This window comes from Pseudorasbora parva, chromosome 12 (assembly GCF_024679245.1).
Source record: "Pseudorasbora parva isolate DD20220531a chromosome 12, ASM2467924v1, whole genome shotgun sequence".
NCBI classification, from domain to species: Eukaryota; Metazoa; Chordata; class Actinopteri; order Cypriniformes; family Gobionidae; genus Pseudorasbora; species Pseudorasbora parva.
In genome coordinates, this window is record NC_090183.1 from 44,522,054 (window position 1) to 44,549,811 (window position 27,758).

The 27,758-nt window shown below is 38.8% G+C and overlaps 1 protein-coding gene across 1 annotated transcript; it reads right to left on the minus strand.

Moving 5' to 3' along the window:
• Positions 1-138: 138 nt before the first annotated feature.
• Positions 139-27,731, minus strand: mst1 (macrophage stimulating 1). The gene is made up of 18 exons (XM_067460457.1): positions 27,573-27,731; positions 22,466-22,610; positions 21,938-22,053; positions 21,494-21,608; positions 20,631-20,767; positions 19,913-20,033; positions 17,194-17,312; positions 12,201-12,372; positions 11,996-12,126; positions 9,626-9,728; positions 9,285-9,421; positions 6,464-6,496; positions 6,260-6,374; positions 6,079-6,156; positions 5,843-5,989; positions 3,002-3,108; positions 2,672-2,811; positions 139-564 (listed from the first exon to the last, which is right to left on the minus strand). The coding sequence occupies exons 1-18, from the start codon at positions 27,625-27,627 to the stop codon at positions 403-405; spliced, it is 2,133 nt and encodes a 710-aa protein (XP_067316558.1). The 5' UTR covers positions 27,628-27,731; the 3' UTR covers positions 139-402.
• Between the last annotated feature and the right edge of the window lie 27 nt (positions 27,732-27,758).

Consider the following 27,758-nt stretch of genomic DNA (forward strand, 5'->3'; position numbering starts at 1 on the left):
GAGAGAGAGAGAGAGAGAGAGAGAGAGAGAGAGAGAGAGAGAGAGAGAGAGAGAGAGAGAGAGAGAGAGAGAGAGAGAGAGACAACTGCAGTAAATTAGTGGGATTATTAGATTAATGAATGTTGGAGGGTAAAAGCATATTTTTGAATACTTTATTAATATTTCAAAGTTCTTTATAGATGGATGTCAGCTTTAATGTAAATTTATGTGCACCTGTATATATGTTCCACAAATGCAAGCATACATCTTACGTCAATTAAACCCCCAAATTCATAACGATACAAAAATGCTTGCATAATCTTATAAAAACACATTTTTAAGTATATTACATTCAATCTACTTAACATATTTATATTTGAGCAGATCAGGCAGTGTGAAACGCCGTGTGTTGTGTTATGTGAGCTAGGTCATCTCCATGACCTTTTTAATCCAATCCACATAAACAGACACACGGATGAAGATGTTGGGTTGGCCCGGATGTCCGCAGCGGCGCATTGGTATGATCACTCCTTCAAGGACCCAACAGTCGCTGTTCTGACAGGCCAAAGGGCCGCCGTAGTCTCTCTGAAAGAGCGGAAAAAAACAACGTTACAGTGCACCTGCACACACACAGCACATCTTACTCATTTCACAATCCCCACATACATATATTGAAAAAGCAGGCAGCAACAAAGGCATAGAAAGGAACTGTTTGAAGCACGAAATGCTTCACTTATGAACACGCACACATTTTGCAAGATTTTTGCTTGCTAAGCTGAGCATCTAGATCAGATTTACTTACAAGTTTTACTGACTTAAGATTCACTGTGAAAAATAAAAGCAGAAATTGTACTGGTAATTTTCTGCCAGTACATTATCCAGTAATTTTACAGAAACCTCTGTTAACCTTTAAAACACAAACCAATGCAATGTGTAATTCAAAATACAGGTAAAACACCTGTAAAAAAACAATATGGAAAATTCCTTCATATTAATACAGTACATTGTGCCCTATTTTTATGGACTTTTTTTTATATACCAACCAAAAAAACAAACAAAACAAAAAAAATTGTGTACTGTGCTAATTAATTGAGATTTCTTACAGCTCTTACAGGTTGTTGGCCTTGTTTGTTTCGTTGCTTCTATTACTCTCCCCTTTTTTGTAAGTCGCTTTGGATAAAAGCGTCTGCTAAATGATTAAATGTAAATGTAAAATTGCTTATCATACAAACATTTTTATCTCATTTTCTACCAAAAGACAGCTGAACTTGCACAAAAAATACTGAGTAAAAAATCCATAAAATAGGGCACAATGTACAGTATAATTTTAACAGAATTTACCATTTTTATTTAATACAGGTGTTTTGCCTGTATTTTTAAATTCACCTTCGAAAAAAAGCATATTTATTTACTATGAATAATTGTGTGTAGTTGCATATTTGCATTTAGCACTGCTTTTTTATGTCAGCACTCTCAGAAAAAAGGTACAGCACCTTCACTTTCACAAAAGTGAAAAGGTACATCTTTGTACCTTACTCACCCCTAAATGGTGAGCCTAAAATGTGGCCTATATCTGATTCCAGTGTGAACTGTTTCAGGTTTCAAACTAACCCGCATGTGCAAAAGAACAATATCAATGACATCAGACGCAGCACACTGTTGCACTAAAGTTCGGGAGGTTATAGAGGAAGTAAGCAAAAATGTTTGTGTAATGGAAGCCATAACATTAATGAGCAGGAGCTGAAGAGGAGAAGAACGAAAAGAAAGAGAGCAAAATTGGTTATTTTGGCCTTTTGTCACATTCCTTTGGCACTGAATCCACATTTTTCTGTGTCCCCGTTCTTCCATTTCGTGTGCTATTTATTCAAAAACAGAGCTGTTACGGTAGGATACTTCTAGCGTAGCTTTAATTGAAGTATCTCCCCATATACTAATTAGGTCTAACACCTCACTCTCCCTCCACTGACTCGCTCCATCGCTGTTCTCCATATCTAGTCAAGTTTTTAATGTTACTGTCTGTGTCTGTTGTGTCTAGGGCTAACTCACCCGCACATAATTGTTACAAATGTCGACATAGATTGACGTAAAAGTCACATCAAATCCACCTTGGTTGTTCACACTGCAGCCGCTTTGGAAAAAATCAGATCTGGGTCAGATTTAGAACCACATATGTATGTGGCTAGATTTGAGTGTTCACACTACCTCTGAAGAGGTCTGACCTGGTCACTTGACCCCAAAAAAATCAGATTTGGGCCACTTTTGCCTGCAGTGTGAACGGAGATTTAGAGTACCGCCTCAATGACAGCAATGTACCTTTTTTTCTGACAGTGAGAACAGAAACACAACTCACGTCAGTTTTGTTTTCAAATGATATAGCAATGCTTCAATGCAATGATTCTTAAAGTCACCATGGATTAAAATGACCATTCTTATTTTTAAGGAATATTGCAGTATTTCCTTTTTTATATCCGTGCATCATAATTCTTTTTAATTCACATGCCTTCGTAATCTTGAATCAGAATAATTTCCCCTCCCTCTCTTCTCTTCTCTTCTCTGATGATGAGGGTCACAATGTTTCACTTTAAAATATATATATGTCACAATAGGGAAGAAAGGACTATCGCAACTTCTGTTTCATGCTGGCTTTAACTAATATGGTGTAAATTAAAAGTGATGCATAAACGCACAGTACCTCACAGGCGCCCACTCCAGCCTGAAAGGGCATGGTGCACATCTCGTTCTCACGGACACGACCCTTGAAATATACGTTGCAGTCTGTATTGCTCATTACAGGCATCTGAGCCACATTCAGTACAGTTTCATCCCCCTTTCCTGAGAGAGAGAGAGAGAGAGAGAGAGAGAGAATTGATTCAACACTTTTGATGCAGTTCTGATTATTATTAAAGTTAAATATATTCATATTTTTGTGGCAACCGATAATTTTTTTTTTTAGGATTCATTAATGGAAAAAAAAGTTAAAAAGAACAGCATTTATGCAGAATGAAAGTATTGCATAAAGCACCTTTTGTTTCTCCCCAACCGGCGATTTCACAGGTGGTTCCCTCTGGCACGATGTAGCGCTCAGGAGGAAGACAAATCTGAGACACGCGGTCATTAAACTGAGCAGGACTGCAGGAGAAGAGCGAGAGATGGGTCTGTCAGAGGTCAAGATACCATGGTACATGTCCAAAAACCGTGGTGGAACCAAAGCATGTGTTCAGGGTTCCTGCAGGTGTTATGAAGGTCCATTTAAAGAGTTAGTTCACCCAAAAATGAAATGTCTGTCATTAACTCCTCCCCCTAATGTCGTTCCACACCCGTAAGACCTCCGTTCATCTTCACACACAGTTTAAGATATTTTATATTTAGTCCGAGAGCGTATGCAAGTGTATGCACACTATACTGTCCATGTCCAGAAAGGGAATAAAAACATCATCACAGTAGTCCATATGAGACATCAGTGGGTTAATTAGAGTCTCTTGAAGCATCCAAAATACATTTGGGTCCAGAAATAACAAAAACTACGACTTTATTCAGCATCGTCTTCTCTTCCGGGTTTGTGTTCAATCCTCAAATGAAGATTTGAACGGTTATGAATCAGCGTATTGATTCATGATTCGGATCGCCAATGTCACGTGATTTCAGCAGTTTGACACGCGATCCGAATCATGAATCAATACGCTGATTTTTGGGTGAACTCTCCCTTTAAGTGGCTGACCAACTTTTGATGAATTCATCCAAAATTTGACGAATTACGTGACATTCTGCATTCCACAGTAAGCTGCATTTTTATGAATGGATTCTGCAATTCCCTCCATGTTTTCTGCATCACAGAAATCATAAGGCAATACATTTGAATGCCATGATATTGAATTTAAGACGTTCTGCTCTAATTGAAGGCATTTTTAAGGCCTTATAGGGTCATGAAACCAAATTTTCTGAGGTAGTTGAGAGTTATGAGTGTTGAGCATCATAGAAGTCAATGTTACCATCCATTTGTTTTGACTGTAGGAGAAACCTAGTTAATTTTAAGACTTTTTGCTCTATATTCAACTTCCGGGTTTAAATGAATCTTTGTATCAATGTCACAGAATGTGACGTTTTCTCGTACCATAGTACGAAGATGACTCATTGGTGTCTCATAATTATTCATGAGTCTGCATGTCCTTATCCAATGAGAAGAGGCGTAGCGTAACACGGCAGCACGTGTTGATTGACAGGCGCTTCAAAGAGTGAGATCGCAATCGGTGAGTAAAAGATGCTTTAATGGATCAAAAATGAGTGTTTTTGTTTTTGCTTTATAAGAGTTTCTGCGTCACATAACCTCTCTTCAGTCGATTGATGCTTTTACTGAGAGTGAAATAAAACTGAATCCGAAGCGTTTGCTGTCAGTCTTCCCTCATCCCCCTCCACTATGCAGATTAACCACGCCCACTTTTATAGCATTTTTCAAAACTGTGGTGAGAACTGACTACGTTTACATGGACAGCAGTAATCTAATGATTGGCCTTATTCTAAATAAGACAATATTCTGATTAAGGTGTTTACATGAGTTGCTTTTATAGTACTCCGTTCATGTTCCTGTTTTACATGCGATAGAACATAGATCGATTATGGCCCACAAAGCCTCCCCTCTGCACTTCCCTGTTGTGCGTAACGTTGTGTCCTGTCACAAAATGCGGCGAAATCTCCGAAGCAACGTAATTAGTTAGATTAAGGTGTGTACATGTCTGTAATGCTCTCCGATGATGCGACTAAAATAGGCATACTCCACATTTCTTATCCGATTTATGTTTAGTTAGATTATGACTTTAATCAGATTAAGGTAATTAGAAATCGCTGTCTACATGGTAGCCTCTTAATCAGAGTATTGTCTTAATCAGATTAATATCGGAGTATTTTTGTCCAAGTAAACGTAGTCAGTGACGGCTGCTGAAACAGGGGTTTCATGACCCTTTAAAGGAATAGTTCACCCAAAAATGAAAATTTGATGTTTATCAGCCGACCCCCAGGGCGTCCGAGATGTAGGGATATAGGGATGTAGTTTCTTCAGGAGAACACAAATGAAGATTTTTAACTCCGACCGTTGCTCATATAATGCATGTCAATGTTTTTTTTTTTTTTAATGAGAGCCACTAGAGAGTAAAAAACACATACATACGAATTCATATTAAACCCTGCGACTCGTGACAATACTTTGATGTCTTAAAACACAAAACGATTGCTTTCTGAGAGAAACACAACAGTATTTGTGTTATTTTTTACCTCATATCAGACGAATCTCATCTAGTGTTCCCAACGCCATTACTTCCGCCGGAGAAGGTCAAAACCCGGCGCAATCATAGAAATGTGTACATAGATACCTCACTTGAACGATCCGTGCATGCACTAACAAGGCATCTATATATATTTATCTATGATCACACCGGGTTTTGACCTTTTTCGGGCGGAAGAAATGGCGTTGGGAATACTAGATGAGATTCGACTTCTATGAGGTAAGGTAAAAAAATAATACTGTTCGGTTTCTCGCAGAAACCGATCGTTTAGTGTCTTAAGACATCAATGTGTCATCACAAGCCACAGGGTTTAATATGGATTCGTTTGTATGTGTTTTTTACTCTCTTGTAGCTCTCATAGAAACCCGATTGACATGCATTATACGAGCAACGGTTGGAGTTAAAAATCTTAATTTGTGTTCTGCTGAAGAAACAAACACACCTACATGTGTGATGCACTGGGGGTCAGCAGATAAACATCACATTTTCATTTTTGGGTGAACTAACCCTCTAAGTTGTAGTAGGTCAAATGAAGACTTTTTTAGGACCCGCAGAAACCCAGTGTGTTTGTGTGTGGTATGAAGTACGTTTCTAGCTGAAGCATGACCAGGTGGGATTCAGAAGGGCCGCAGACGATCTTGGTGAGAGAGATGGTTTGTCTGTCTGGTTCGCCTTCCTTCGGATCGCGGAACAAGGTGCCCATCATTGCACTATATCCCGTGAGGTCGACGTAACTGCAAACAACCACAAACAAGCACATGAGCATTTATTAAAACAAACGCTCTTGCTGTCAAACTATGAATCCCGGCTGACTGTGAGTTACCAGGAAGAGAAGCATTGTTTGGTGCTGATGACCCATTCAGAACTGACCAGAGAACCTCCACAGAAGTGATTTCCTTTCCTGTGAAGATTAAGAGATTTCAGCGGGCTGCAAATGGTTTGCAAACCTATTTTACTTCTGTAAAGTGACATATTTTGGGCCGTAAAATAACAGTGCGACTAACCGGTCTCTAAGGCTGACGGTCCAGGGAGAGTTTCCAGGTGTGCCGCCTACTATTCTTAACATGGACTTCTTAACTCGGTCCTCTCGCTTTCCACACTCGTTAAACACAACCTCCGCTTTTTACACACAGTGGACGGGTTTTCAATTAGGAGCACAATCACACATCAGAGTCTGTACTACTCAACGCACAATGGGTTTGACTTACTTGTTGGCCCGATGATTGGCACTTTCTCTCCAGCTGCAATATAAAGAAGCACACAGAAAATAATACAATTATTATAAATCATTTCATTTATTATTATTAACTATTTATTATTACTACACTCCAAAAAAATGCTTGTTTTAACCCAAAATATGTCAAATATGGACTAACCCATTACATTTTTTAATACAAATTTTAAACCAAAAACTGGGTTTGTCTATATTTTACCCAAGCATTTTTTATAGTGTATTATTAATGTATAATTCTTAATAATACTGTCACAATTCACCAGCGTGAGTGGCCGTGATCACCACCAGAGGGCACTCCACCCCGGACTGTCACTCCATCACAAACTACATTACCCATAATCCTTTCCCCGGACTCATTAGCACTCACTGTTCACACCTGTGTCTCATCACCTCATTACCTCTGCCTATATAAGCCTGGTTATCTCTGTCATTCAGTGCGAAGTCTTGTTTAGTGTCACAGCTGCATTTCTGAGCGGTTCCCTGGTTTCATGTCTCTTGGTCTTTGATTTCTTGCCTTCTCTGTGGATTACCCTTTTGCCTGTTCCTTTTGTTTTATTTGCCTTTTCGGACTACTTACCTGTTATGACCTTTTGCCTGTTTTATGGACTACGACTTTGGATTACCCTTCAATAAATACTGCGTTTGGATCTCCAACCTTTCTGTCTCAGGGCAGTTTGTTACAAATACAATATAATTTTGTTATAAATAATTATAAAAACAAATAATATTATTAATAATTGTGCTAGCAGAATTTCTCAAAAATAGCTAATTTGATGCTTTCACCTACACCTTTCAACACATTTCACCATATATTCAGCCAGATTTACTAACAGCTTGCACCAGTGCTAACCTTGGTGTTAAAAATGTGAGAAATTTACTCTGAAAATGCATGACAGGGTTATTTTTGAGGCTGATCTTATTGCATTTATAGGAGTTTCCCTTTTAGACGCAGTATTTATGGGAGGACAGTGATTAAATGAATCACTCAAGGTGATTTATTAAGGTTTGTGCTCATCAATTTACTGCTGTTTGTGCCATTATTTACCGCCCCAAAAACCCTGTAGATTGTGTTGGTCATTATGGAAATGATCCGGCTGCGTGTGTGTGCTTTAACCCTCATCCTTCTCTCGCACTTTGTCACAAATCCTTCCCGCACTGATCAAATTGACCTGAAGCCCTAAAATTATACTTTTTTTTATTTTGTGCAGAAAGTTGATTTCATTTTTTCCCCACAATATTTGTCCAATTTATTTATTTATTTGAGTTACTTTATTTTTAGATTTTATCAATAAAATAATAATTGATTTAACAGTTCTGCATTGTAAATGTGTTCATATCTAACCGCTTCATATCTGTGTTGAGTCTGCAGTGTGACTGATTGATTTTTATCTGAAAATATTGACTAACAAACAAACTTCGTCCCCGTTTTATGACCCCTCATTTTTCTAGGAATTCCTAGGTGTGTGTGTGTGTGTGTATGCATGTGAGTGTGCTCTGCATTGGGGATGTTCTATAGTCTTCAGTTGTGTGTGTTTGTTCTGAATTGTGCCAGATTTTCTATATATTTTTCTGAAACATTAAAAAGAAATTCCTCACATTCCATTCATTCCTAAAGGGGTCAAATTGACTCGCCAGGGAAGGATTTGTTACTTTCATTTCAACCACATAAACTCATTCGAATCCAATTTGTTTGTGTATTCCCTGTTCAAGTGCAACAAAATGCCTTAGGTCTTGGACCACTCAAATGAACACTCGATTAAAAAAAAAAATGGTCAAAACTGTTCCTCATCAGTAGATCACGTGCAAAACTTTCCACTCCCATCTGAGCTTTTTTTGGATTTGCGCTCTCACGCTAGTCTACCCTGTTTAGTAAATCTGGCCCGTGCACAGATTCGGTGTGTGCCAGGTTGATAGAAGCTTAAAGAGCAGACATGAGCAAACTAGATTGAAAAGAACATCTTTAACCCTTGTGTGGTGTTCATATGTTTGTTACTCAGCCAGTGTTCGTGGGTCTGGTGGACCCGCTGCATTTTTGGGTTTTTAATTTAACTCAATCTAAAATGTTGTTAAAATACTCAACAGATGTTTACTTCATCCCAATTACAAGAAATATAAGCAGCATATATGGTTAATATTTTCTCTTTACCTTTGTTAGATCACATTTAAGAATTGCAACCTTCTGTGGGAACGGAAGGGGTAGAAACAAAACTCACTCTTGTAGCTACTCTCTCACACTTACACACAATCTCTCTCTCTCTCTCTCTCTCTCTCTCTCTCTCTCTCTCTCTCTCTCTCTCTCTCTCTCTCTCACACACACACACACACACACACACACACACACACAACCATAACACACAAAGGCACCCCCCCCCCCAACCCCCACCCACACGCACGCACACACTTGGATATGTGGTGTATGGTTGCTCTCCATAGGCATACTGTTTTTTCTGATGTATAAACTGTATAATCTATCCCCCTACACTAACCATACCCCTAAACCGACCCATCACAGAAAACTTTTGGCATTTTTTGAATTTCAAAAAACACCATTTAGTATGTTTTAGTGTGAGGACACAAATATCGTCATAAACCATGTTTAGGATGTAATATCCATGTCATTATACACATTTGTGTCCTCATAAAACATATACATGAATACACACACACACTAACAGCATGCCCTGACAGGAGGAGGACAGAGTAAATGTATATAGGACCTACAATTTCTACACTTTTATTATCCCCGGGTCCAGTGGACCCGAACACCATACAAGGGTTAAACAGGGTAACCTCACCACACTGCTTGATGGCACAGTAGTCAAATTCGGTCTTGGGGTCAGAGGTGTAGCACCAGGGTCCGTGGTGGTCTCCGTCGGGGTTTCTGCAGTAGTTGTCGGTCAGATTGGCCTCAGGGTGCGTTTTTGGGTTTATCCTGCAAATATACATCCATAAATTCCCTTGAATATATCATAGAGCAGCTGCTTTAAATGAGACCACAAGAATGGGATTTTATAATGAAGCTTAATTCTGCAGTTTGCCTATACTTATTTTAATAAGTATAATACATGATCAATGATCTTTCAAAGGTCTGTTTAGCTCAGCATTTGTGTGATCTCATGGTGAACATTTGTCTTACTTGGTTTTGTGAGGTGTGTTGACGCTCCATTTCTGGCAGAGAATACCTTTACGTGTCTTGCGGACAACACCCCGATAGTTTTTTCCGATTTCATTATAGCAATCTAGTTTAGGAAGGAAAAAAATCGGGTTATTTACAATGCTGTTCAAAAGTTTGGGGTCAGTACGTTTTTAAAAAAAGTCTCTTCTGCTCACCAATGCTGCGTTTATATGATAAAAAAAACATTGTGAAATACACTTATGTTTTAATATGTAATTTATTCCTGTGATTTTCTCCGCCTCATTACTCCAGTCAGATGAGTTTTTCAGAAATCATTCTGATTTGCTGCTCAATAAACATCATTATCAGTGTTTATCATAAACAGTTCATATTTTTTTAGGAAAGCATTTTTTTTCTCCAGCAAATAGAAAGTTCAAAAGAACAGCATTTATTTGAAATATAAATATTTGCAACATTATAAGTGTCTTTACTGTCACTTTTGATTAATTTAAGCATCATTGCTGAATAAAATAATTAATTCCATCCCTCTGGTCATTTCTACCCAAAATAAATTGTAGATTTTTTTTTTTTATTGAGTGTTGATCGGAGCGGTCCAAGACCTTAGGACTTTTGTCGCATACACACACAAACACAAAAAAGACTGGATTCTAGGTTTATGTGGTTTAAATAAAAAAAGTCACAAATCAGTCCCACACAGGTCGATTCGACCCCCTTCGGGGGGAATGGAATTGAAGGAATGCTTCAGGTAATATCGAAATGCCAAAAAAATTCTCAAAATTAAACTGCTGAAATCACGGTCAGATCATTTAATGTGGTCAGGTCTTCTAGCTTGCTGTGCGTGGGAATTTATTTGACAGCTGATATGCTTTCGGAGGTCAAGAACAGACTCGAGCAGGAGTCTATGACAGTCTACACCTGTCCTGAGTGATAGCGATCCATCATGATGCTCTTTAGGCCAAATGTCATGTACACAACATGGCAGGCTGACCTCAACTTGAGTAGTTGATTGTCGTCAAACATGGTCTAAATTTAGTCCTGATTATACAGCGGTGATCCAAAAGTATGAGACCACTAGTGAAATATTGCTTTTTGCATTTTTAAAATTAATATACACTACAATTCAAAAGTTTGGGATTGGTATGATTTTCCAAGACTTTTTGAAAGAAGACTACTTTAATTTAAAAAAAAAGAAAATAAAAATGCTGAAAATACAGTAAAATCTGTAATAATGTGAAATATTATTACAATTTAAAATAGCTGTTTTCTATGTGAATAAAACTTAAAATCTAATTTATTCCTGTTATGCAAAGCTGGATTTTTATCATCATTATTCCAGTCTTCAGTGTCATATGATCCTCCAGAAATCATTATAATATGCTCGATGTTTGATTAACCCAGATTTTTAGGATACTTTCAAAAGATAAGCATCATATTATAAATCTTTTGTGACATTACAATCACCTTTACTTTTACTTCTGATCAATTTAATGCTTCCTTGCTAAATAAAAAGTATTATCTCTCTCTCTCAAAAATAAACAAATCTCACTGACCTGAGTGTCTGAATGATAGTAAATTGTTTTACTATTACAACTGATATAATTGTGACAGTCTAGGTTTGATGTTCAATGTTCCCAGCATAATTTGAGGTTTAAGCTTAAAGGGTTAGTGTTCACCCAAAAAATTGATTGTATTGATTCATGATTCGGATCGCGTGTCAAACTGCTGAAATCACGTGACATTGGCGATCCGAATCATGAATCAATCCACTGATTCATAACCGTTTGAATCTTTATTTGAGGATTGAACACAAACCCAGAAGAGAAGACAATGCTGAATAAAGTCGTAGTTTTTGTTATTTTTGGACCCAAATGTATTTTGGATGCTTCAAGAGACTCTAATTAACCCACTGATGTCTCATATGGACTACTTTGATGATGTTTTTATTCCCTTTCTGGACATGGACAGTATAGTGTGCATACACTTGCATACGCTCTCGGACTAAATCTAAAATATCTTAAACTGTGTGTGAAGATGAACGGAGGTCTTACGGGTGTGGAACGACATTAGGGAGAGTCATTGATGACATAAAATAAATTTTGGGGTGAACTAACCTTTTAAGTTATAAAATAAAATAAATAAATAAATATATATAATTTTATGGCTTCGGGTAATTTTGACCCGCGAGGGACTGATTTGTTACAGATCGTGAGGGACTGATGAAGGTTAAGCCCAAACTTTTGAACAGTAGTGTATATACAGTCATTATGGAGACAAGACATTTGCTGCAGTTTCCCCTTCCCACAAATACAAAGCACAGTCAAAATGAAACTGCAGTTGATGTTTTTAATCACTAGAGGGCGGCAGCTGTACCCTCAGCCTCAATGTCATCAGCGCAGCGTTTGATCTGCAGGCAGAGCGCTGTCCTCATGTCAGAGACGGATGTGAAGCACCAGGGCGCCTCCGAACCGTCTGGGTTACGGCAATAGTTCTCCTCCAGACCCCTAAGGGTGAAAAGTCACAATAAACCATCAGTTCTAAAGATTTTCAAGACATAATGAAGCCCCTCTCGACTCACTTGCACTCGTAGGTTTTAGGGAAAAATGGGTGTTCGTGGGGTTTCTGGGCGTCCCATCGCTGACAGGGGATGCCAGAGGTTGTTTCGTTGACTTTGCCCCTGTAGTCCTCTCCACGACCCCGAAAACAATTAGTGGTGTAGCTGGAGCGGAAGCGACGCTTGGGAGAATTGGCTACAGGATGAAAAAAGAGAGTTTCTGCTTGTTAAAACAACTTTTGGTTAGTACACTGGACACTCTACTTTATATTTTAAAGGAAGTGTATGCAAGATTGTGGCCAAAACTGGTACTGCAATCACTTTCAAATGACTGTAAAGCGGTGTATCCCCCTCCCCCTCCCCCTGACTCGAGGTTGCCAGATTGGCTGTACGTTTATAGATCTGCAGCTGTGGTAACTAGAGCAGATCTGGCAACCCAAACACTACTGACTTCGTGATTGGTCGATAGGTGGAGGGCGGAGCTTCAGGCCAAAACACAACATGTCAACATCAACATCAGTTGAGGACTGCAACAACAACTTTTACATGACAATATCCTGTCCGGACTACTGTTGGCAGTGATAGAAGTATTTGAAATTAACATGATTTCTTAATGTCTAGTGATTATATCAGGGCCATTTTAGGATTATTCAGATTTCTTATAAACAGTTCCTTTAAGGGGTCATGATCTGAGAAATCTAATTTTCCTTGAGCTTTTGACATAAAAGAGGTCCTCATACTATAAGAATAAAATAAGTTTTCTTGTTAGTCCCAAAAACAGCTTTTATTGTAACCATGCCCAGAGAACGACTCGTTGTGGAATGAGCCTATTGATGACATCACAGATCTATGCCTACGTCATGGTAACTTAGGCTCCGCCCACTGGAGTGTTAGTGAGATGACGAGGAGAGAAGAGCGAAACTAAAAATAACATCACCTTCCAAAGGATCCTAATGCTGTGAATGAGCTTATTTATTCTCATCAATGTGAATGTCTCAGTTGAGCATTATTTATTTGTGTTCGCTACATTTCACTGTGGATTCTTTGGGAAATCAGTCGCAGCTTCTGCGCAGGCTTTGCAAACTGACTTTTACAATATGGACTCGACAGTAATGCCACAACATGAGTAACCATGTTAATTCTAATGCTTGATCTGAGGCCGGTGATTTCTGATATGTGGCAATTTAGTACACTGAAGTCTCACAGCAGCCAAAAAAATGCCTTTTATTTCTAAGTTATGACAATTTTTCATCATACTAACATTATTAGTGCACCCCAGGAAACATTATAAAACAATAAAACAATGCATTTCATGACCACTTACATAATCAATAAAGAGTTTCATCATTGTCTTCAAATGTATTAAGTAACATACAAGTTCGGTGTTCTCTGTGGTTGCTTGACGGTTTTTCATAGACACATGTAATGTTATTTTGGCCTGAAGTAGTGTAAATGTCTAGCCTAGAAATCTAGACGCACCCTAGCGGCAGCAAATCTAATCTACTGCGAGTGTCGTCTAGCAACTCTCAATACCCTTCTGAGCTGTATTCCCCTCACTCTGGTCGGGCCAATCACATCGTGTATAGAGTCGGTGGGCGGGGCCATAATGACGACGGCCGAGTTGCGTTTGCGTGCTTCTAGTAAACACAGAAACTGGTGAACGGCGGTCTTTCGAATCAGCTTTGACCGCGACTCTGGAAGACTTGGAGTTAAGCTTTTCTCTGAGAAAAGAACAAAGAACGGCACTGAAGTCATTCTTAAGAAGGGAAGATGTGTTCAGAGTTTAGCCGACCGGATACGGTGAATGTTTAATCTGTCAGCGAGCTCCGCTTCACCTTCGTTGCTCTGGTTGGTTGTAGCGCTATCCTATCGCGTGCAGAGGGAGTTTGATAGACGACCTTTTATCCGCCCCTCGGATTGAGCCGTCAATGGTGAGTTTCCAGACCAAACATCTTGATGTGGGTCTGGCTTGTCAGGCTAGTAAATGTCACAAATGTCATTGCATATTCATAAAGAATAATACTGTAGTGTGTCTTGTGAACCCAATTTAATAAACTGCTCTCAAACAGTTTCTGACTTTTGATTTAGTTGTCTCTTTGAACAACATGAAATGACAGTGATGTCCTCGGGAAGATGAAGATCTGTGTCCTTTAAACAGAACGAATGAATAATAATCCAAATGATTTGCATGGAGATTGAAATTCATGCACTGCTAACAGAATGCAAACGACCGTTAAAGGTTAGTGTTGTGCGAGCATTTTAAAGTCGACTTCTGACTGAAAACTGACTGTATGTGTCTCTATAAACTTTGAAATAAGGTTTCAGAAACGCTATATGGACACATTGCAGACCTCGTGTTTTATTTCTTCACTTCTAACCTTACTGTATATCCTGCATGTAAAGTGCTTTTGTTTACACTCTTTATCTTATAAAGAGTGATAAAACCGAAGAGGTCAAGGTTTGGCTGTTTAGCATGAACCCTTGAGCCCCTGAATATTGTCAGCTGCTCTAAATATACCAAACTCTTATATAAAAGGTTCAGCGCAGAACACTAGGGGTCTCGACTCAATTGTAAAGAACACTTTATTATGCGCACAAGTTTAAAGTTTGAATTCAATTGTTACATTAGCATGTTTGATAAAACAAAAAAATGTAGATAGCATGATTTAACACACTGCTAGCATGATTACTATGTGGCTAGCATATTTTAACATTTTGTTAATATGAATTAGCATGTTGCTAGCATGTTTTAGTATTTTGTTAACATGCATTAACATAATTTAGCTTTTAACATGTTATTAGCATTAATTAACATGCTGTGATTAGGTTTAGCTTTTGTTTTAACATGTTACCATTTTTGCTAGCATGATTTGACATGTTGCTAACATGATTTTGCAGGTTATTAGCATTAGCATAAGGCTGCTAATACTAATAACCATGATTTTAACAAGTTTGTTAGCATGTCCTAAGCTAGCTGCTAGGCTTTGTAAATGATAGATACATAGCGGATGAAGCTTAAATACTCTATTAGAGTTAGCATATTAAAGCGTATGGGACTTTTATGATGTTTAATCTTCATTTTTATGAAAAGCTCAAGTTGGATACGTTTAAAAGGATATAGGAACCCGAGCCAGAACAGTCTGAGGTCTGAGCCGAGTTTGGAGGTTGTAGACTTAAAGTTCTAGGTGGAGATACAGATACTTTCTAAATTTTGGCTAAGAAGAAGTTCGTATAGCACATCTTTTTCAAGCCAACTAAATTAAAATTAAAAATTAATTAAAACAAAATCCATAAATTACCCCATGATAGGATCCCATTTAAGGTTCAATATAGAAAATTTTCTTCAAAGATACAAGATAGGTACAAATTGTTATGCCAGCAGCAAGGCCATCTTAATGTCGAAAACAAAGTAAATACTAAAAGTCACGCAATTAACCAGTGTTGCCACAGTTGAAAAAGTAACTTTAAAAAGTAACTTAGTTACTTTACATATTACTTGATTTTAAAGCTACACTGTGTGATATTTTCCCCCATCTAGCGGTGAAACGGTATATGACCATCCAGCGAATAATAGTTTCTGTTCTGATAAACGAATTCTGATATCGTTTGAACTCCTACGGTGGCCGATTTAGTCCAAGATTAACACGGCAATCCCCCTCTTCACATTCGACACGGTGCCATCGAGTGTTAAAATGCGAAAGGCGAAGCTTGAATTTACGGGTATGTCCCTCTTTGGCTGCTGTACTTTCAAGATGGAGGAGCAACATGACAGCCATTCGAACCCCTCACCCGTATGTATTTTCAATGGCATATTATAAACTTACGAGAATACTTTATTACATGAAAGAAGTAAATATTCATTAATGAGCACATATATTTTTGAAAAAACTAAGTGTTTTTAGCTAAGAATACACTAAAAATGTTACACAGTGTAGCTTTAAAAGTAACTTAGTAAGATTACAAGTTACTTTATAAGTTACATTCAGCAGTTTCCGACAACACCCCTGCCGACTCAACATAGAAATGGCAACCGTTTTTGGCCACACTCACTTTATTGGAAGTGTATTTTTAACAGTAACGTCAACAATGTCGTGACATTTTAAGTTGAAATTAAAAAAAAATTCCTGAAAAAATAGTTTCCCAGAGATGCGAGAAGAAAGCAAAATATATTTAATTTTTTTTACTAAGGATTATTACTAAAATAGTAACTCACAGTGACTTGGATAAATTACTTTAATCTGATTACTGATTTGGAAAAAGTAATGCGTTAGATTACTCGTTACTGAAAAAAAGTAGTCCGATTAGAGTAACGTGTTACTAAAGCCCCTTTCACACTGCGATTCCGGCAAATACACGGATAATGCGACCCGGCATTTGTTCCCGGGCCGCTAGATTTGGTCCATTCACACTGCCAGTGAAATACCGTAATATGAGCGCTTTCACTCACAACCCGTAACGGTCCCGGATCTAGTTGACACGTGACATCCTGATGTGACGTATAACGGCGAGCGATCTCAGCTTCAGCGCGGATAGTAAGGAGCTCCGTGGTCTCGACTTGTGTCCAGTTTGCGCTCATTTCTGCTTGTTTAATTTTAGTTTCTTTTGTATACGAACACTCTCTGCGTTTAAAACACCGACGAGCTCTTCTGGCACTGCAGGGTTGTATTATTGAAAAAACAAGCTCTAGGAGTCGCACGATAACTACGTACACGTTGCTTTTGTTCACACAGCGCTCGTCCCGGATCGAATCCCGCAATATTACTAGGTCCCCGACCCGGGTTCAATTCGGTAATCAATTCCCGGGACGTGGTTGCTTTCACACAGAAGGAGACTCGGCAATGCTCCTGGGAATATTGCGGGTCCGACGTGCAGTGTGAAAGGGGCTTAAGTAACGCGTTACTGGCATCACTGCAATTAACAACGACAAAAAGTCTATAATTTAGTAGATTAATACATGACAAAAATTATAAAATAACATGAAATTAAATAGGTATCCTTAAGGAGCAGAAAGACTTACAGCACTTGCTTATATCACAGCTCTCTCTCTCCACCGCCGGGTCAGTGGTGTAGCACCAGGGCACCGGAGACGCGTCCGGGTTACGGCAATAGTTATCATCCAGACTTTTATCAGGATATCTGGTTACACAAACATCAGTTACAAAGACATTTTACATCTTTACACTAGCATTCCACCAGTTAATTAAAGGTGCAGTGTGTAATAGTCACGAGGATCTATTGACAGAAATGCAATATAATAAACATAACTATGTTTTCAGTGGAGTATAAAGACCTTAATGAACCGTTATGTGTTTATTACCTTAGAATGAGCCGTTTCGGTCTCCTTACAGTGGAATCGCCATTTTGTGCCGCCATGTTTCTAAAGTAGCCCTAAAGGGACAAACTTTTCTACAGAGCGGTAGATATTCTCTGCTGTCTCAGATGACCACATCTTTGTCCTGTGTTGGCCACCGTAGCTTCTCTATGGCTGCATTTACACTGCAGGTCTTGATGCACAATTCTGATTTGGTGCTTTTTTTTTTTTTTTTTGATGACCTGCTATCCGATATTTGTATTTACACTGTACACTAGTGCAGGGCTATTCAGATCTTACCCTGGAGGGCCAATGCACTGCAGATTTTAGCTCCAACCCTGATCAAACACACCCACCTGTGATTTTCTAATGATCCTGGAGACATTGATTAGCATGTTCAGGTGTGCTTGATTAAGGTTGGAGCTAAACTCTGCACTGCATTGGCCCTCCAGGGTAAGATTTGAATATCCCTGCACTAGTGCAACAGCCCAAGACATTCTGACCCGAATTTTCCTGCTTACGCGTTCACGTCATAGCCGATCATTAGAGGGAATAATCTGAATTGGGTCACTTGAACCATGCAGTGTAAATAGGGTAAATATAGAGCCTTAATTCAAAACCTCACCACTAGATGCCGCAAAAATTCACACACTGTACCTTTAAATGCAACATATTTAAAGGGTTACTTCAGCGATTAGCATATGTCTTTCTATCAGTAGAAACCCTGGAGTATATTTGATCGTGCTCCCCTCCCCCATTTCCTCCTGAAACGAGAGATTTATGCTTTTTTTTTCCCTGGGAAAATTACTCAGAGGATGGAAAGGCCAGAGACTAAAGACTACAGCCAGCAGAGGGAGCCATTTCCACATGTTTTCAACCCGCACATGGGGAGGGGAGATCGCACTCACAGCTCAGCTCGCAGCTGCAGGCATTCATGTAAATGGATCTATGAGTAAAGTGAGTGTTTCAACTTCTCAAATTAATTCCTATTAAAAGTTAAGCTTCCAAAGGCATGAACTGAAAACAGGCCAGACTGAATGGACTGCATTTTATATAGTGCTTTTAATAGACCCTATGGCCATCCAAGGGGCTTTACATTTCTCCTGCTACACGACTCCTGCTGCGTTTGTGCCGTGACACAGAGTCCTGCACGGGTTCGGGTACCCGCCGGTAGCCGACTGGTCGACCCACAAATTTTGCGGAAACGGGTGAAAAACATCCAACTGTGTCGGATACGGGTGCGGGTCGGACAAGGGGGAAACAAGGGTCTAACACGGGTTTAAAACAGTCACGTGCGAACGTAAAAATGTATGCATATATTTAGGAACACATCTACAAATAGGTCTTGCCTATATTTCAAGTTAATAAAACAATTTTAAAATAATATCAGGTTATTTGTGCTCGCGCCGCCGCGCGCCCTCCCAGGATTCTCTTTCAAAAAATCACACAAGACTTTAATGGGGTCGCATACGGGACTCAAAGCTCAGCGCCGGACGTGCACATTATGTATGCCAACGCGCAAGCTCAGTTTTGAATCTCAGTTTTTGAATCCAGAAGAGCTGTGTGATGTGTGCATCTTGTAGCACAGGGTGAAATCAGGGTGAAATCAGTACATTGGCGCTCTGTGGCGCGGCAGAATTTTGAACAACTTCCTAAGTCGCCGCAGACAGGCACCGAATGCCGCCGCCGGTGTGTGTACACATAATGTGTTCGAATTTTAAAGACGTGGCGCGGTGCAGTATTTACTTTTGTATGACCTGGCAATAAATGTGTAGGGCTATATAATGTTATATGCTAAACTGATTTTATTTCGGGTGCGGGTCGGGTGTCGGTTCTATTTTAAGCGGGTCGGGTCGGGTGCGGATTTACAAAATCGGACTCTGCCGTGACACTCCCTCAGCGGCTAACTCCCATTATATTGAACAGACACGTTCAGTTTTTAATTGTAGTGTCTGTTCTCTAACTGAACTAATTGTATGAAGATGAACACGATGGGAAAATGATCCAGTCACAGTGATTCAGTAGCGGTGGCTTTAGGAGTGGCCTCGAAGGGAAGTGAAGCATTCTGGGAATTGTTGTCTTTCATCCACATGAGACAAAATACATTTTGTCTTTTCTCAGTCTAGAAAGCACCAAATTCAAAAATAATTTCACATTTCTACTACATTAATGACCCAGTTTAAATACAGATTCATCTTCCCAGCGCTGAAGTACCCCTTTAAAGTATACCTAAAGCAATAGTTCCACTTTAGCACAATCAAATATACTTCAGTATATCTTAAGTTGGAACTAAACACAATTTGTGGATGACGAAAGTGCATGAGACGAGTGAGTGAGAGGAGGCAGGTGTGTGTCGCTCTCGGCTGACGTTATTGCCTGTGCCACTGAATGGCAACAAAATCATCTCTAGTTATGTTATATTTACTTCTCTGGCTGGTAGATGTGTTGGTGAGGATATTGCTGGTCCCATCTCTGGCACTCTTTACCGCTCACCGTGTGATCCACCTGACCTCTGTAGTCTTCTCCATTACAAGTGATGCACACCTCTAACATAGAAACACACAAAACAAGTGCTGAAAACGACACTGTAAAAGTGAGAACACACGTAAAAGGGTTAGTTCACCCAAAAATGAATTTGTCATTAATGACCCTAATGTCGTCTCACACCCGTAAGGACTTTCAATCCTCAAAAAAGATTCGAACGGTTATGAATCAGCATATTTGACACATGATCCAAATCATGAATCAATACGCTGATTCATAACCGTTTGATTCTTTATTTGAGGATTGAAAACAAACCCAGAAGAGAAGCCAATGCTGAATAAAGTCGTAGTTTTTGTTATTTTTGGACCCAAATGTATTTTGGATGCTTCAAGAGACTCTAATTAACCCACTGATGTCTCATATGGACTACTGTGATGATGTTTTTATTCCCTTTCTGGACATGGACAGTATAGTGTGCATACACTTGCATACGCTCTCAGACTAAATATAAAATATCTTAAACTGTGTGTGAAGATGAACGGAGGTCTTACGGGTGTGGAACGACATTAGGGGGAGGAGTTAATGACATAAATAAATTTTTTGGGTGAACTAACCCTTAAAAATGACAATGAGATGCAAATCTGAGTAATGAGTCTTACCATTTTTGCACTGGGGGATTTCGCAGCTCTCATATCTGCGCTCGGGGTCAGTCGTGTAGCACCACGGGCCGATGCGATCGCCATCTGGGTTACGGCAATAGTTCAGCTCCAGGCCATTAGTAGCAGATGGAGTCCATCTAGTCCAAAAAGTGGCACAATCACTCTAATATCATTATACGAATCAAAGGGTAATACACTACTGTACTCAGCAGGCATGCTTTGATCCGAAGTGACAGTAAAGACATCACTGCTTTACTGTTTGTTTTAACTTTCTATTCAAAGTATCCTGAAAAAACTAAATATAAAACTGATTTTAACAGTGATAGGAGTCAGAAATGTTTCTTGAGCATCAAATCCACAGGATCATGTGACACTGAAGGCTGGAGTAAGGGTGCTTTGACCACAGGATATACATTACATTTTAAAATATAATCAAGCAGCAAACAACTACTTAAAATAACATTTCACAATATTACTATTTTTACTGTATTTTTAATTAAATAAATGCAGCCTTGGTGAACACGAGACTCTAAATACTTTCTAAATACACAATTTTTATCTTAATGCACATGATTTATCAGTGTATGCTATTGCAAAAGTTCATTCTGAGAAAAGCTTGTGCATGATTTGTTTGCAGATGCAACTTGATATTTTGTATGTAATGCAGTGACCTGACAGTTTTAAGAGTGTCCAAACACCTTTTGAGACCACTTGTAAGTATTTACAAATGTAAGTAACTTTGCATAAATCTGCATTTTTGCAACATATTATACATGGGGCCTTATCGGACTGAAACTAGCAAAAAACACTTGATGTCACATTGCGCCGGGTGTATGATAGGGTCCTTAATGTCGGACTCATACCTGTGGTCATGAGGGAATTTTGACCACCACTGCTGACATGTTCGTCCACTCGTAGTCGTTGACACTTTCCCTCGATAGTCTTCTCCTTTACCCATGATGCACTTCCTTACATAGACTGAGAAGAGAAGAACGTTATGAACATTTGACTACAGGGACACTTGCATCATAAAACGTTGGTTAAAGAAACTGTAGGTAAGAAATGTATTTTAATGAATCCTAAAATGGCCTTGATATGTCACTAGATATTAAGAAATCATGTTAATTTCAAACACTTCTATCACTGACAACAGTAGCCCGGCCAGGATATTGTGGCCACAATCTTACATACACTTCCTTTAACTGATATGGGTTTTTAATGGCTGATGTCTTCATGCGTATCCTGATTATCTTTGAAATCAACTTTCTAACACTTTATGTAACCAATTTTGAGAAGCAATTTTTCACCTTTCATCTCATAAAGGTCACAGTTCACGTTTCTCTTGACGTCTGCATTGTCTCCGTCGCCCACCCAGGGCAGATGTTTACACACCACAGATGGACGTAACTCGTAATTGAAAGCCCTGTAAAGTTCACACTTTTGTCAGAAAGATGCACTCAAATACATGTTGTAAAGAAATGTAAAAATTAAATAAAATGTTTATTCCCTTAAGACAAAAGTGTGACACTTCAAATAAAAACACACTTTTACTTCAATATTTTACACTTTCATGACTTTTAATGCACTTTGTAATAATGTCAGATTCAAAGTTTTACTTTAAAGTGCATTTTAAATCAATGTTTAATTATTTTTTTCAAGCTTTAAACTGTAAAGTATTTGATTATAATTTTAACAGTATTAGATTTAAAGTTAATATAATATGCAATTGCATAAGACAACATAATTATGAAATTACATATAAAGATGTACTAAAGTAAACAAACAAAACTTAAGCAATTTTCATTTAGTTGTAAGTATAAGTGAGGAATTGAGACCTGCATTCTGGGCTCTCTGTGCAGCGTTTAGCACAATCCTCCAAAGTGATTCCTGGAAGTTCAGTCAGACGGTTCACGTTCCAGGATTTCAGAACCAGCTCTCTCCCCTCAGATCGCTGGAAATCATTCAGTGCGCTGCGGTGTGCTGTTAAAACACATCAGTCTAGTAATTAGGGAACAACGGGGCTAAAAGCGCCTTTGATTGTTTTCTCCAAAACTTGCCTCAGCACTTTTTTCAAAACATCCGCATCTTAAAGGGATAGTTCACTTTGAAATTAAATGTTGATATGTTTTAGCTCACCTCATGGGCATCCGAGATGTAGGAGTATTTGCTTCCCCAGTAGTTTCAATTTTGATCATTTTAGGTCAAACCGTTCTTGTCTGTGCCTCACATAATGCAGGTCTATGGTCACCACCTCAAAGAGCACACACAGAGAAGTCCAAATGAAACAATCCCCCATCGTAAGTACACACTGACGGCCTAAGACACGAAACGAGCGGTTTGTGTGAGAAAACGAGCAGTATTTATATAGTTTTTACCTCTTGTACACCACTACATCCGACCATAGACTGTAAAAAAATATGGACGTAGCGTCCGTGACGTCACCCATAGGATTCTGATAAGCCGTTCTGAAGCTTAAAGTATGGGCGAGCTGGGCGTTGCCATCTTGTGAGCGAGTCAACGCGTGTCACTCCCGGATAACAGAAAATGGGCAAAAAGGCGGGATGTGCGCGGAGCTGAGGTGACGCAATAACTATAGACGGCGGATAAATGGCTATCCACTTGTAACCACGCCCTTAATTATGCAGAACCTTAAGGCTTTATATAACGGAAACGAATGAGTTATAAAAAAATTCACCCCCCTCAGAGTTGTCATGAAGATCAAAATTAGCCTTATAAGCCAAAACCACAATTTGTACCAGGCTGTAAACATGTTTTTTTCTGCTTTAAAGTTGAGAATTTTAACATGGGGCTCAATGAGATTCTGCTCCCTTCTGGAGCCTGTCCCTAGTGGCCAGTGGAGGAATTGCAGTTTACATTACTTCCGTATTGGCTTCAAGAGAGATCGCGGGAGGTTGCCGCTTGCATCCGACTGATACGAGGGCGCGCGTGCGTGTTTCCTGTGGTGTACAAGAGGTAAAAACGATATAAATACTGTTAGTTTTCTCACACAAACCGCTCGTTTCGTGTCTTAGGCCATCAGTGTGTACTTACGATGGGGGATTGTTTAATTTGGACTTCTCTGTGTGTGCTCTTTGAGGTGGTGACCATAGACCTGCATTATGTGAGGCACAGACAAGAACGGTTTGACCTAAAATGATCAAAATTGAAACTACTGGGGAAACAAATACTCCTACATCTCGGATGCCCATGAGGTGAGCTAAAACATATCAACATTTAATTTCAAAGTGAACTATCCCTTTAAGATGCACGTTGACATTTTTTCTGATACATGACGTGATCGCGACGTTAACTCTGTGCTGATTTTATCTAATATTTGATGTTTTTAAAAATGTTGTAGAATTAAGTAGAAAATGTGAACCAAGACAAAAGTCTTCTTAATGATTTTCAGTTTTGTTCAGGCTAACTAAAGCAAATATTGTGCCTTTTACCCCAAATGCCATATTTAACATTATTTTCCATTATTGAAAAGTATGGTTTTTGGGGTAAAAGGCACAGTAATTAACATGATAATAAACAGACTCTGACTGACTGTTCCATTTGTTGACATGACATTATTAGATTCAGATAGGAAATATTATATATTAAGTTGCCCTTAAACATAATCGCCTTAAGTCACAATAAGTAATTAAAATCTCTTACAACTCAACAAGTTGTAAGTCGCTTTGGATAAAAGCATCTTCAAAATGAATAAATATAAATGCAGCATATTTAAATGACAGCTTATTTATTGCACACAAATCATCAAAATAAACAGGAAATAGTACAGACTTTGATAAAGTGATTGTTTTGAACAAAATATATTATTTTAGCTAAAGTATTAGTTTTTTTGTATCGGTGTGTGTGTGTGTGTGTGTGTGTGTGTGTGTGTGTGGTTGGGGTGCATCAATGTTCATTTTAAACATATATTTCTTTCTGCAATCATACACTATCCCATGAAAGCCACATTTTTCTTAAGGTGTGCCTTAAAGGGATACTTCACTCCCTTTTTATATTAAACTATGTTATTCCCTTAACTTAAACGAGTTGATACCATAGACCGTAAAAAAATATGGACGACTCGACATCATCCGTTTCCGCTTGCCAGAGTTGAAGCTTTCAGGCGGCCTGCACGGCGCTGATATCTTGGGACCGAGTCTGCGCAGTAGCGATTTCGGGACCGGAGTTGCGCAGTAGAGCGCAGGAAGTAGAGCAGAAAGTACAGCTGCGATATCAAAAGCCCGCCCACACTCTCGCAGATGCAGAACAATTAATTATGTTGGTGTGAAATAAACAGTTATGGAAATGTAGAAATTAAAGCTAAGCTCTAATCTGCTCCCAAAAATTTCGAAAAAAGTCTGTTAGTGCCTCAGTGACAACTTCACTCAGAGAAGACGTCGATATTAGCTGCCAATCATGACGTCACACACCCCGTTTTTATAGCATCAAATAACTAACTAAAACTAAACTTATTTTTAAAACGAACACTTGAAATGAAATCATCATGATGATAACTGCCTTCAGTGACATAAACTAACTTTGGGGAAAATTTTTTGAAGTGTAATTTTATTGTTTAGTTTGCCTCGCGTCCATTAGAAAACACAGAGGGGCGGCTATACTGGGACCGGTCACCGGGGGGCGATCGAGGCCCGAAAGCTTCAGTAAATGAAAGGGAGACTGCAAGCTTGGTTGATACATACCTCTCTCGTCTCAGTGCTTGCACTTAATCTCTCTGACGCGCGGTGACGATCTGATAGCATTTAGCTTAGCTCCCTAAGCCCAGTTCATTCACTATGGAACCAAACAGAGATCAAGTTAGAAGTACCAAACACCTCCACGTTTCCCCTATTTAAATACAGTTACACGAATAGTTGAACGATCAAGTATGGTGACAAAATAAAACGTGGCGGGTTTCTAATCGGATTACAAATGAGAACTATAATGTATGGCGGAATAGCACTTCTGAGAGTACTTTGGCTCGGCGCAGTAAAAAGTCCCGGCCGAAACATCTCCCCTCACATCTCCCTATTGACAGAAATGAGAGAGTGAGGGGGAGGTGTGAGGAAAGATGTTTCGGCCGGGACTTTTTACTGCGCCGAGCCAAAGTACTCTCAGAAGTGCTAATCCGCCATACATTATAGTACTCCTTTTTAATCCGATTAGAGAACTACCACGTTTTATTTTGTCACCACACTTGATCGTTCAACTATTCGTGTAACTGTATTTAAATAGGGAAAAGATGGAGGTGTTTGGTACTTCTAACTTGATCTCTGTTTGGTTCCATAGTGAATGAACTGGGCTTAGGGAGCTAAGCTAAATGCTATCAGATCATCACCGCACGTCAGAGAGATTAAGTGCACACACTGAGACGAGAGAGGTATGTATCAGCTCATTTTAGTTAAGGGAATAACATCGTTTAATATGAAAAAGCGGTGAAGTAACCCTTTAAGTCATGTTGTACCCTATAGTATGAAATCAGTATTTATTTACCATGCTATTCAGTTTTTGTTTGTTTTTTTCCCACTGTGGATTTCATTTTTAATAAAGACATTGAGCTGAAACTCTTAAAACTCCCAAAATGGATTACTTTTTGTGTCATTTATTAAATGAAAACAATGCTGTCTAAAATATAATTATACTACAAGGGCTGTTGAATGCTTGAATCTGATTGGTTGACGAACGTTCTGTTATTTTCAGGGAAACACATGACTAAAGTAGTTCCAGCAGGTTTTGACCGCATTACAGTTCCATATCACTCCACCAAACGATTTCAGTTATTGCAAAGGTCCTTACATGCAGCCGACAACAGCAAAATAACCTAAATTAATATAAGTAAACAATAGGATAAAATTACAAATTATTTCCAATTATTTTGTTTTTTTTTTAAATTACATTTTATTAGGCTAGGGTTTCTCTCACTCTGGCTCCCACTCAAACAAACACAGTCTCTCTATATTGTATATAATAACTGCTATCATTAGCTTAAGCCTCTGTTACTAGCTCTGAAACGGCCTTTTAGCAACAGGTTACATCACTTCTGGCCATCAATGATCCAAACAGTGTCTAATAAAACACATCAGATATTAAATGTTTCCATGTTTTCTATAAAACATCAAAATTACTATCAATGATTCCAGCAAATTCTTTATGATCCTTCTTTTTGTGCCAGCTTAAAATGCTGTAATGTTGTGTGTGTCCTCTCAGAGGTGCTTAAACACACATGACCTTTGGATCTGTAAACTACATCTGGTCCACAAAACTTCCAGTGGCATGGCACGATCATGCGGTGATGCCCAAATAACATCACAGTCAACAGAATCTGACACAGCTGGAACGCATATGCTTGTGTTTAAATTCAGTACACGTCCTTATGAGCATGTGTGCATGACCAAAAAAGGGACAATAAAGAAATTAAATGTGACATTGCCACAAACATTTGGTTACAAGAATACTGTGGAAGTGATAGAAATACCATATATATAAATGTGTGTGTGTGTGTGTGTGTGTGTGTGTGTGTGTGTGTGTGTGTGTGTGTGTGTGTATACCATGGCACAATAACATTCATTTACCATGGTAATTCCACATTTTTACCTTGTTTGTCAGAATTACTCAACTAAAATATTGTATTTAAAACACCATCTTTATAACCTTGTTTATATGGATCAATCGACCAAAATTATACCATAGTAACCATAGTTTAGCCAAAATAGCGCAGTTACTGCAGATATAACTATAAAATCCTAATTAATTATATGGTGTTAGAGACTCTAGAGTATAACCTTGTTTACCATGGTAAATACTTGTAAGGAGTAACACATGTTCTCTGGCTGTTTGGAAACCTCTAGCAATTTGAGCTACGCACTTTGTGTCTAAAAGCACAATATTAAATGTATCAAAACACTTGAAGTGAAAAGAACCCATTGTTTGCGAGGGTATTGATCTTACCTTGAACTGCATGAGGCCAAAGCACCAGAGCTGTGATAAAGAAGAGTGAAATCATGGTATAAGAGCTGTGTTCCTCCAACAGCAGAGCTCGTCTGAGGGACTTTGAATCTTTTCCACGGGATGAATTGATGAAGGGGGTGCTGTGGGTGTGTGTTTACTCTGTCGACCTGACAGAACTTGACATTT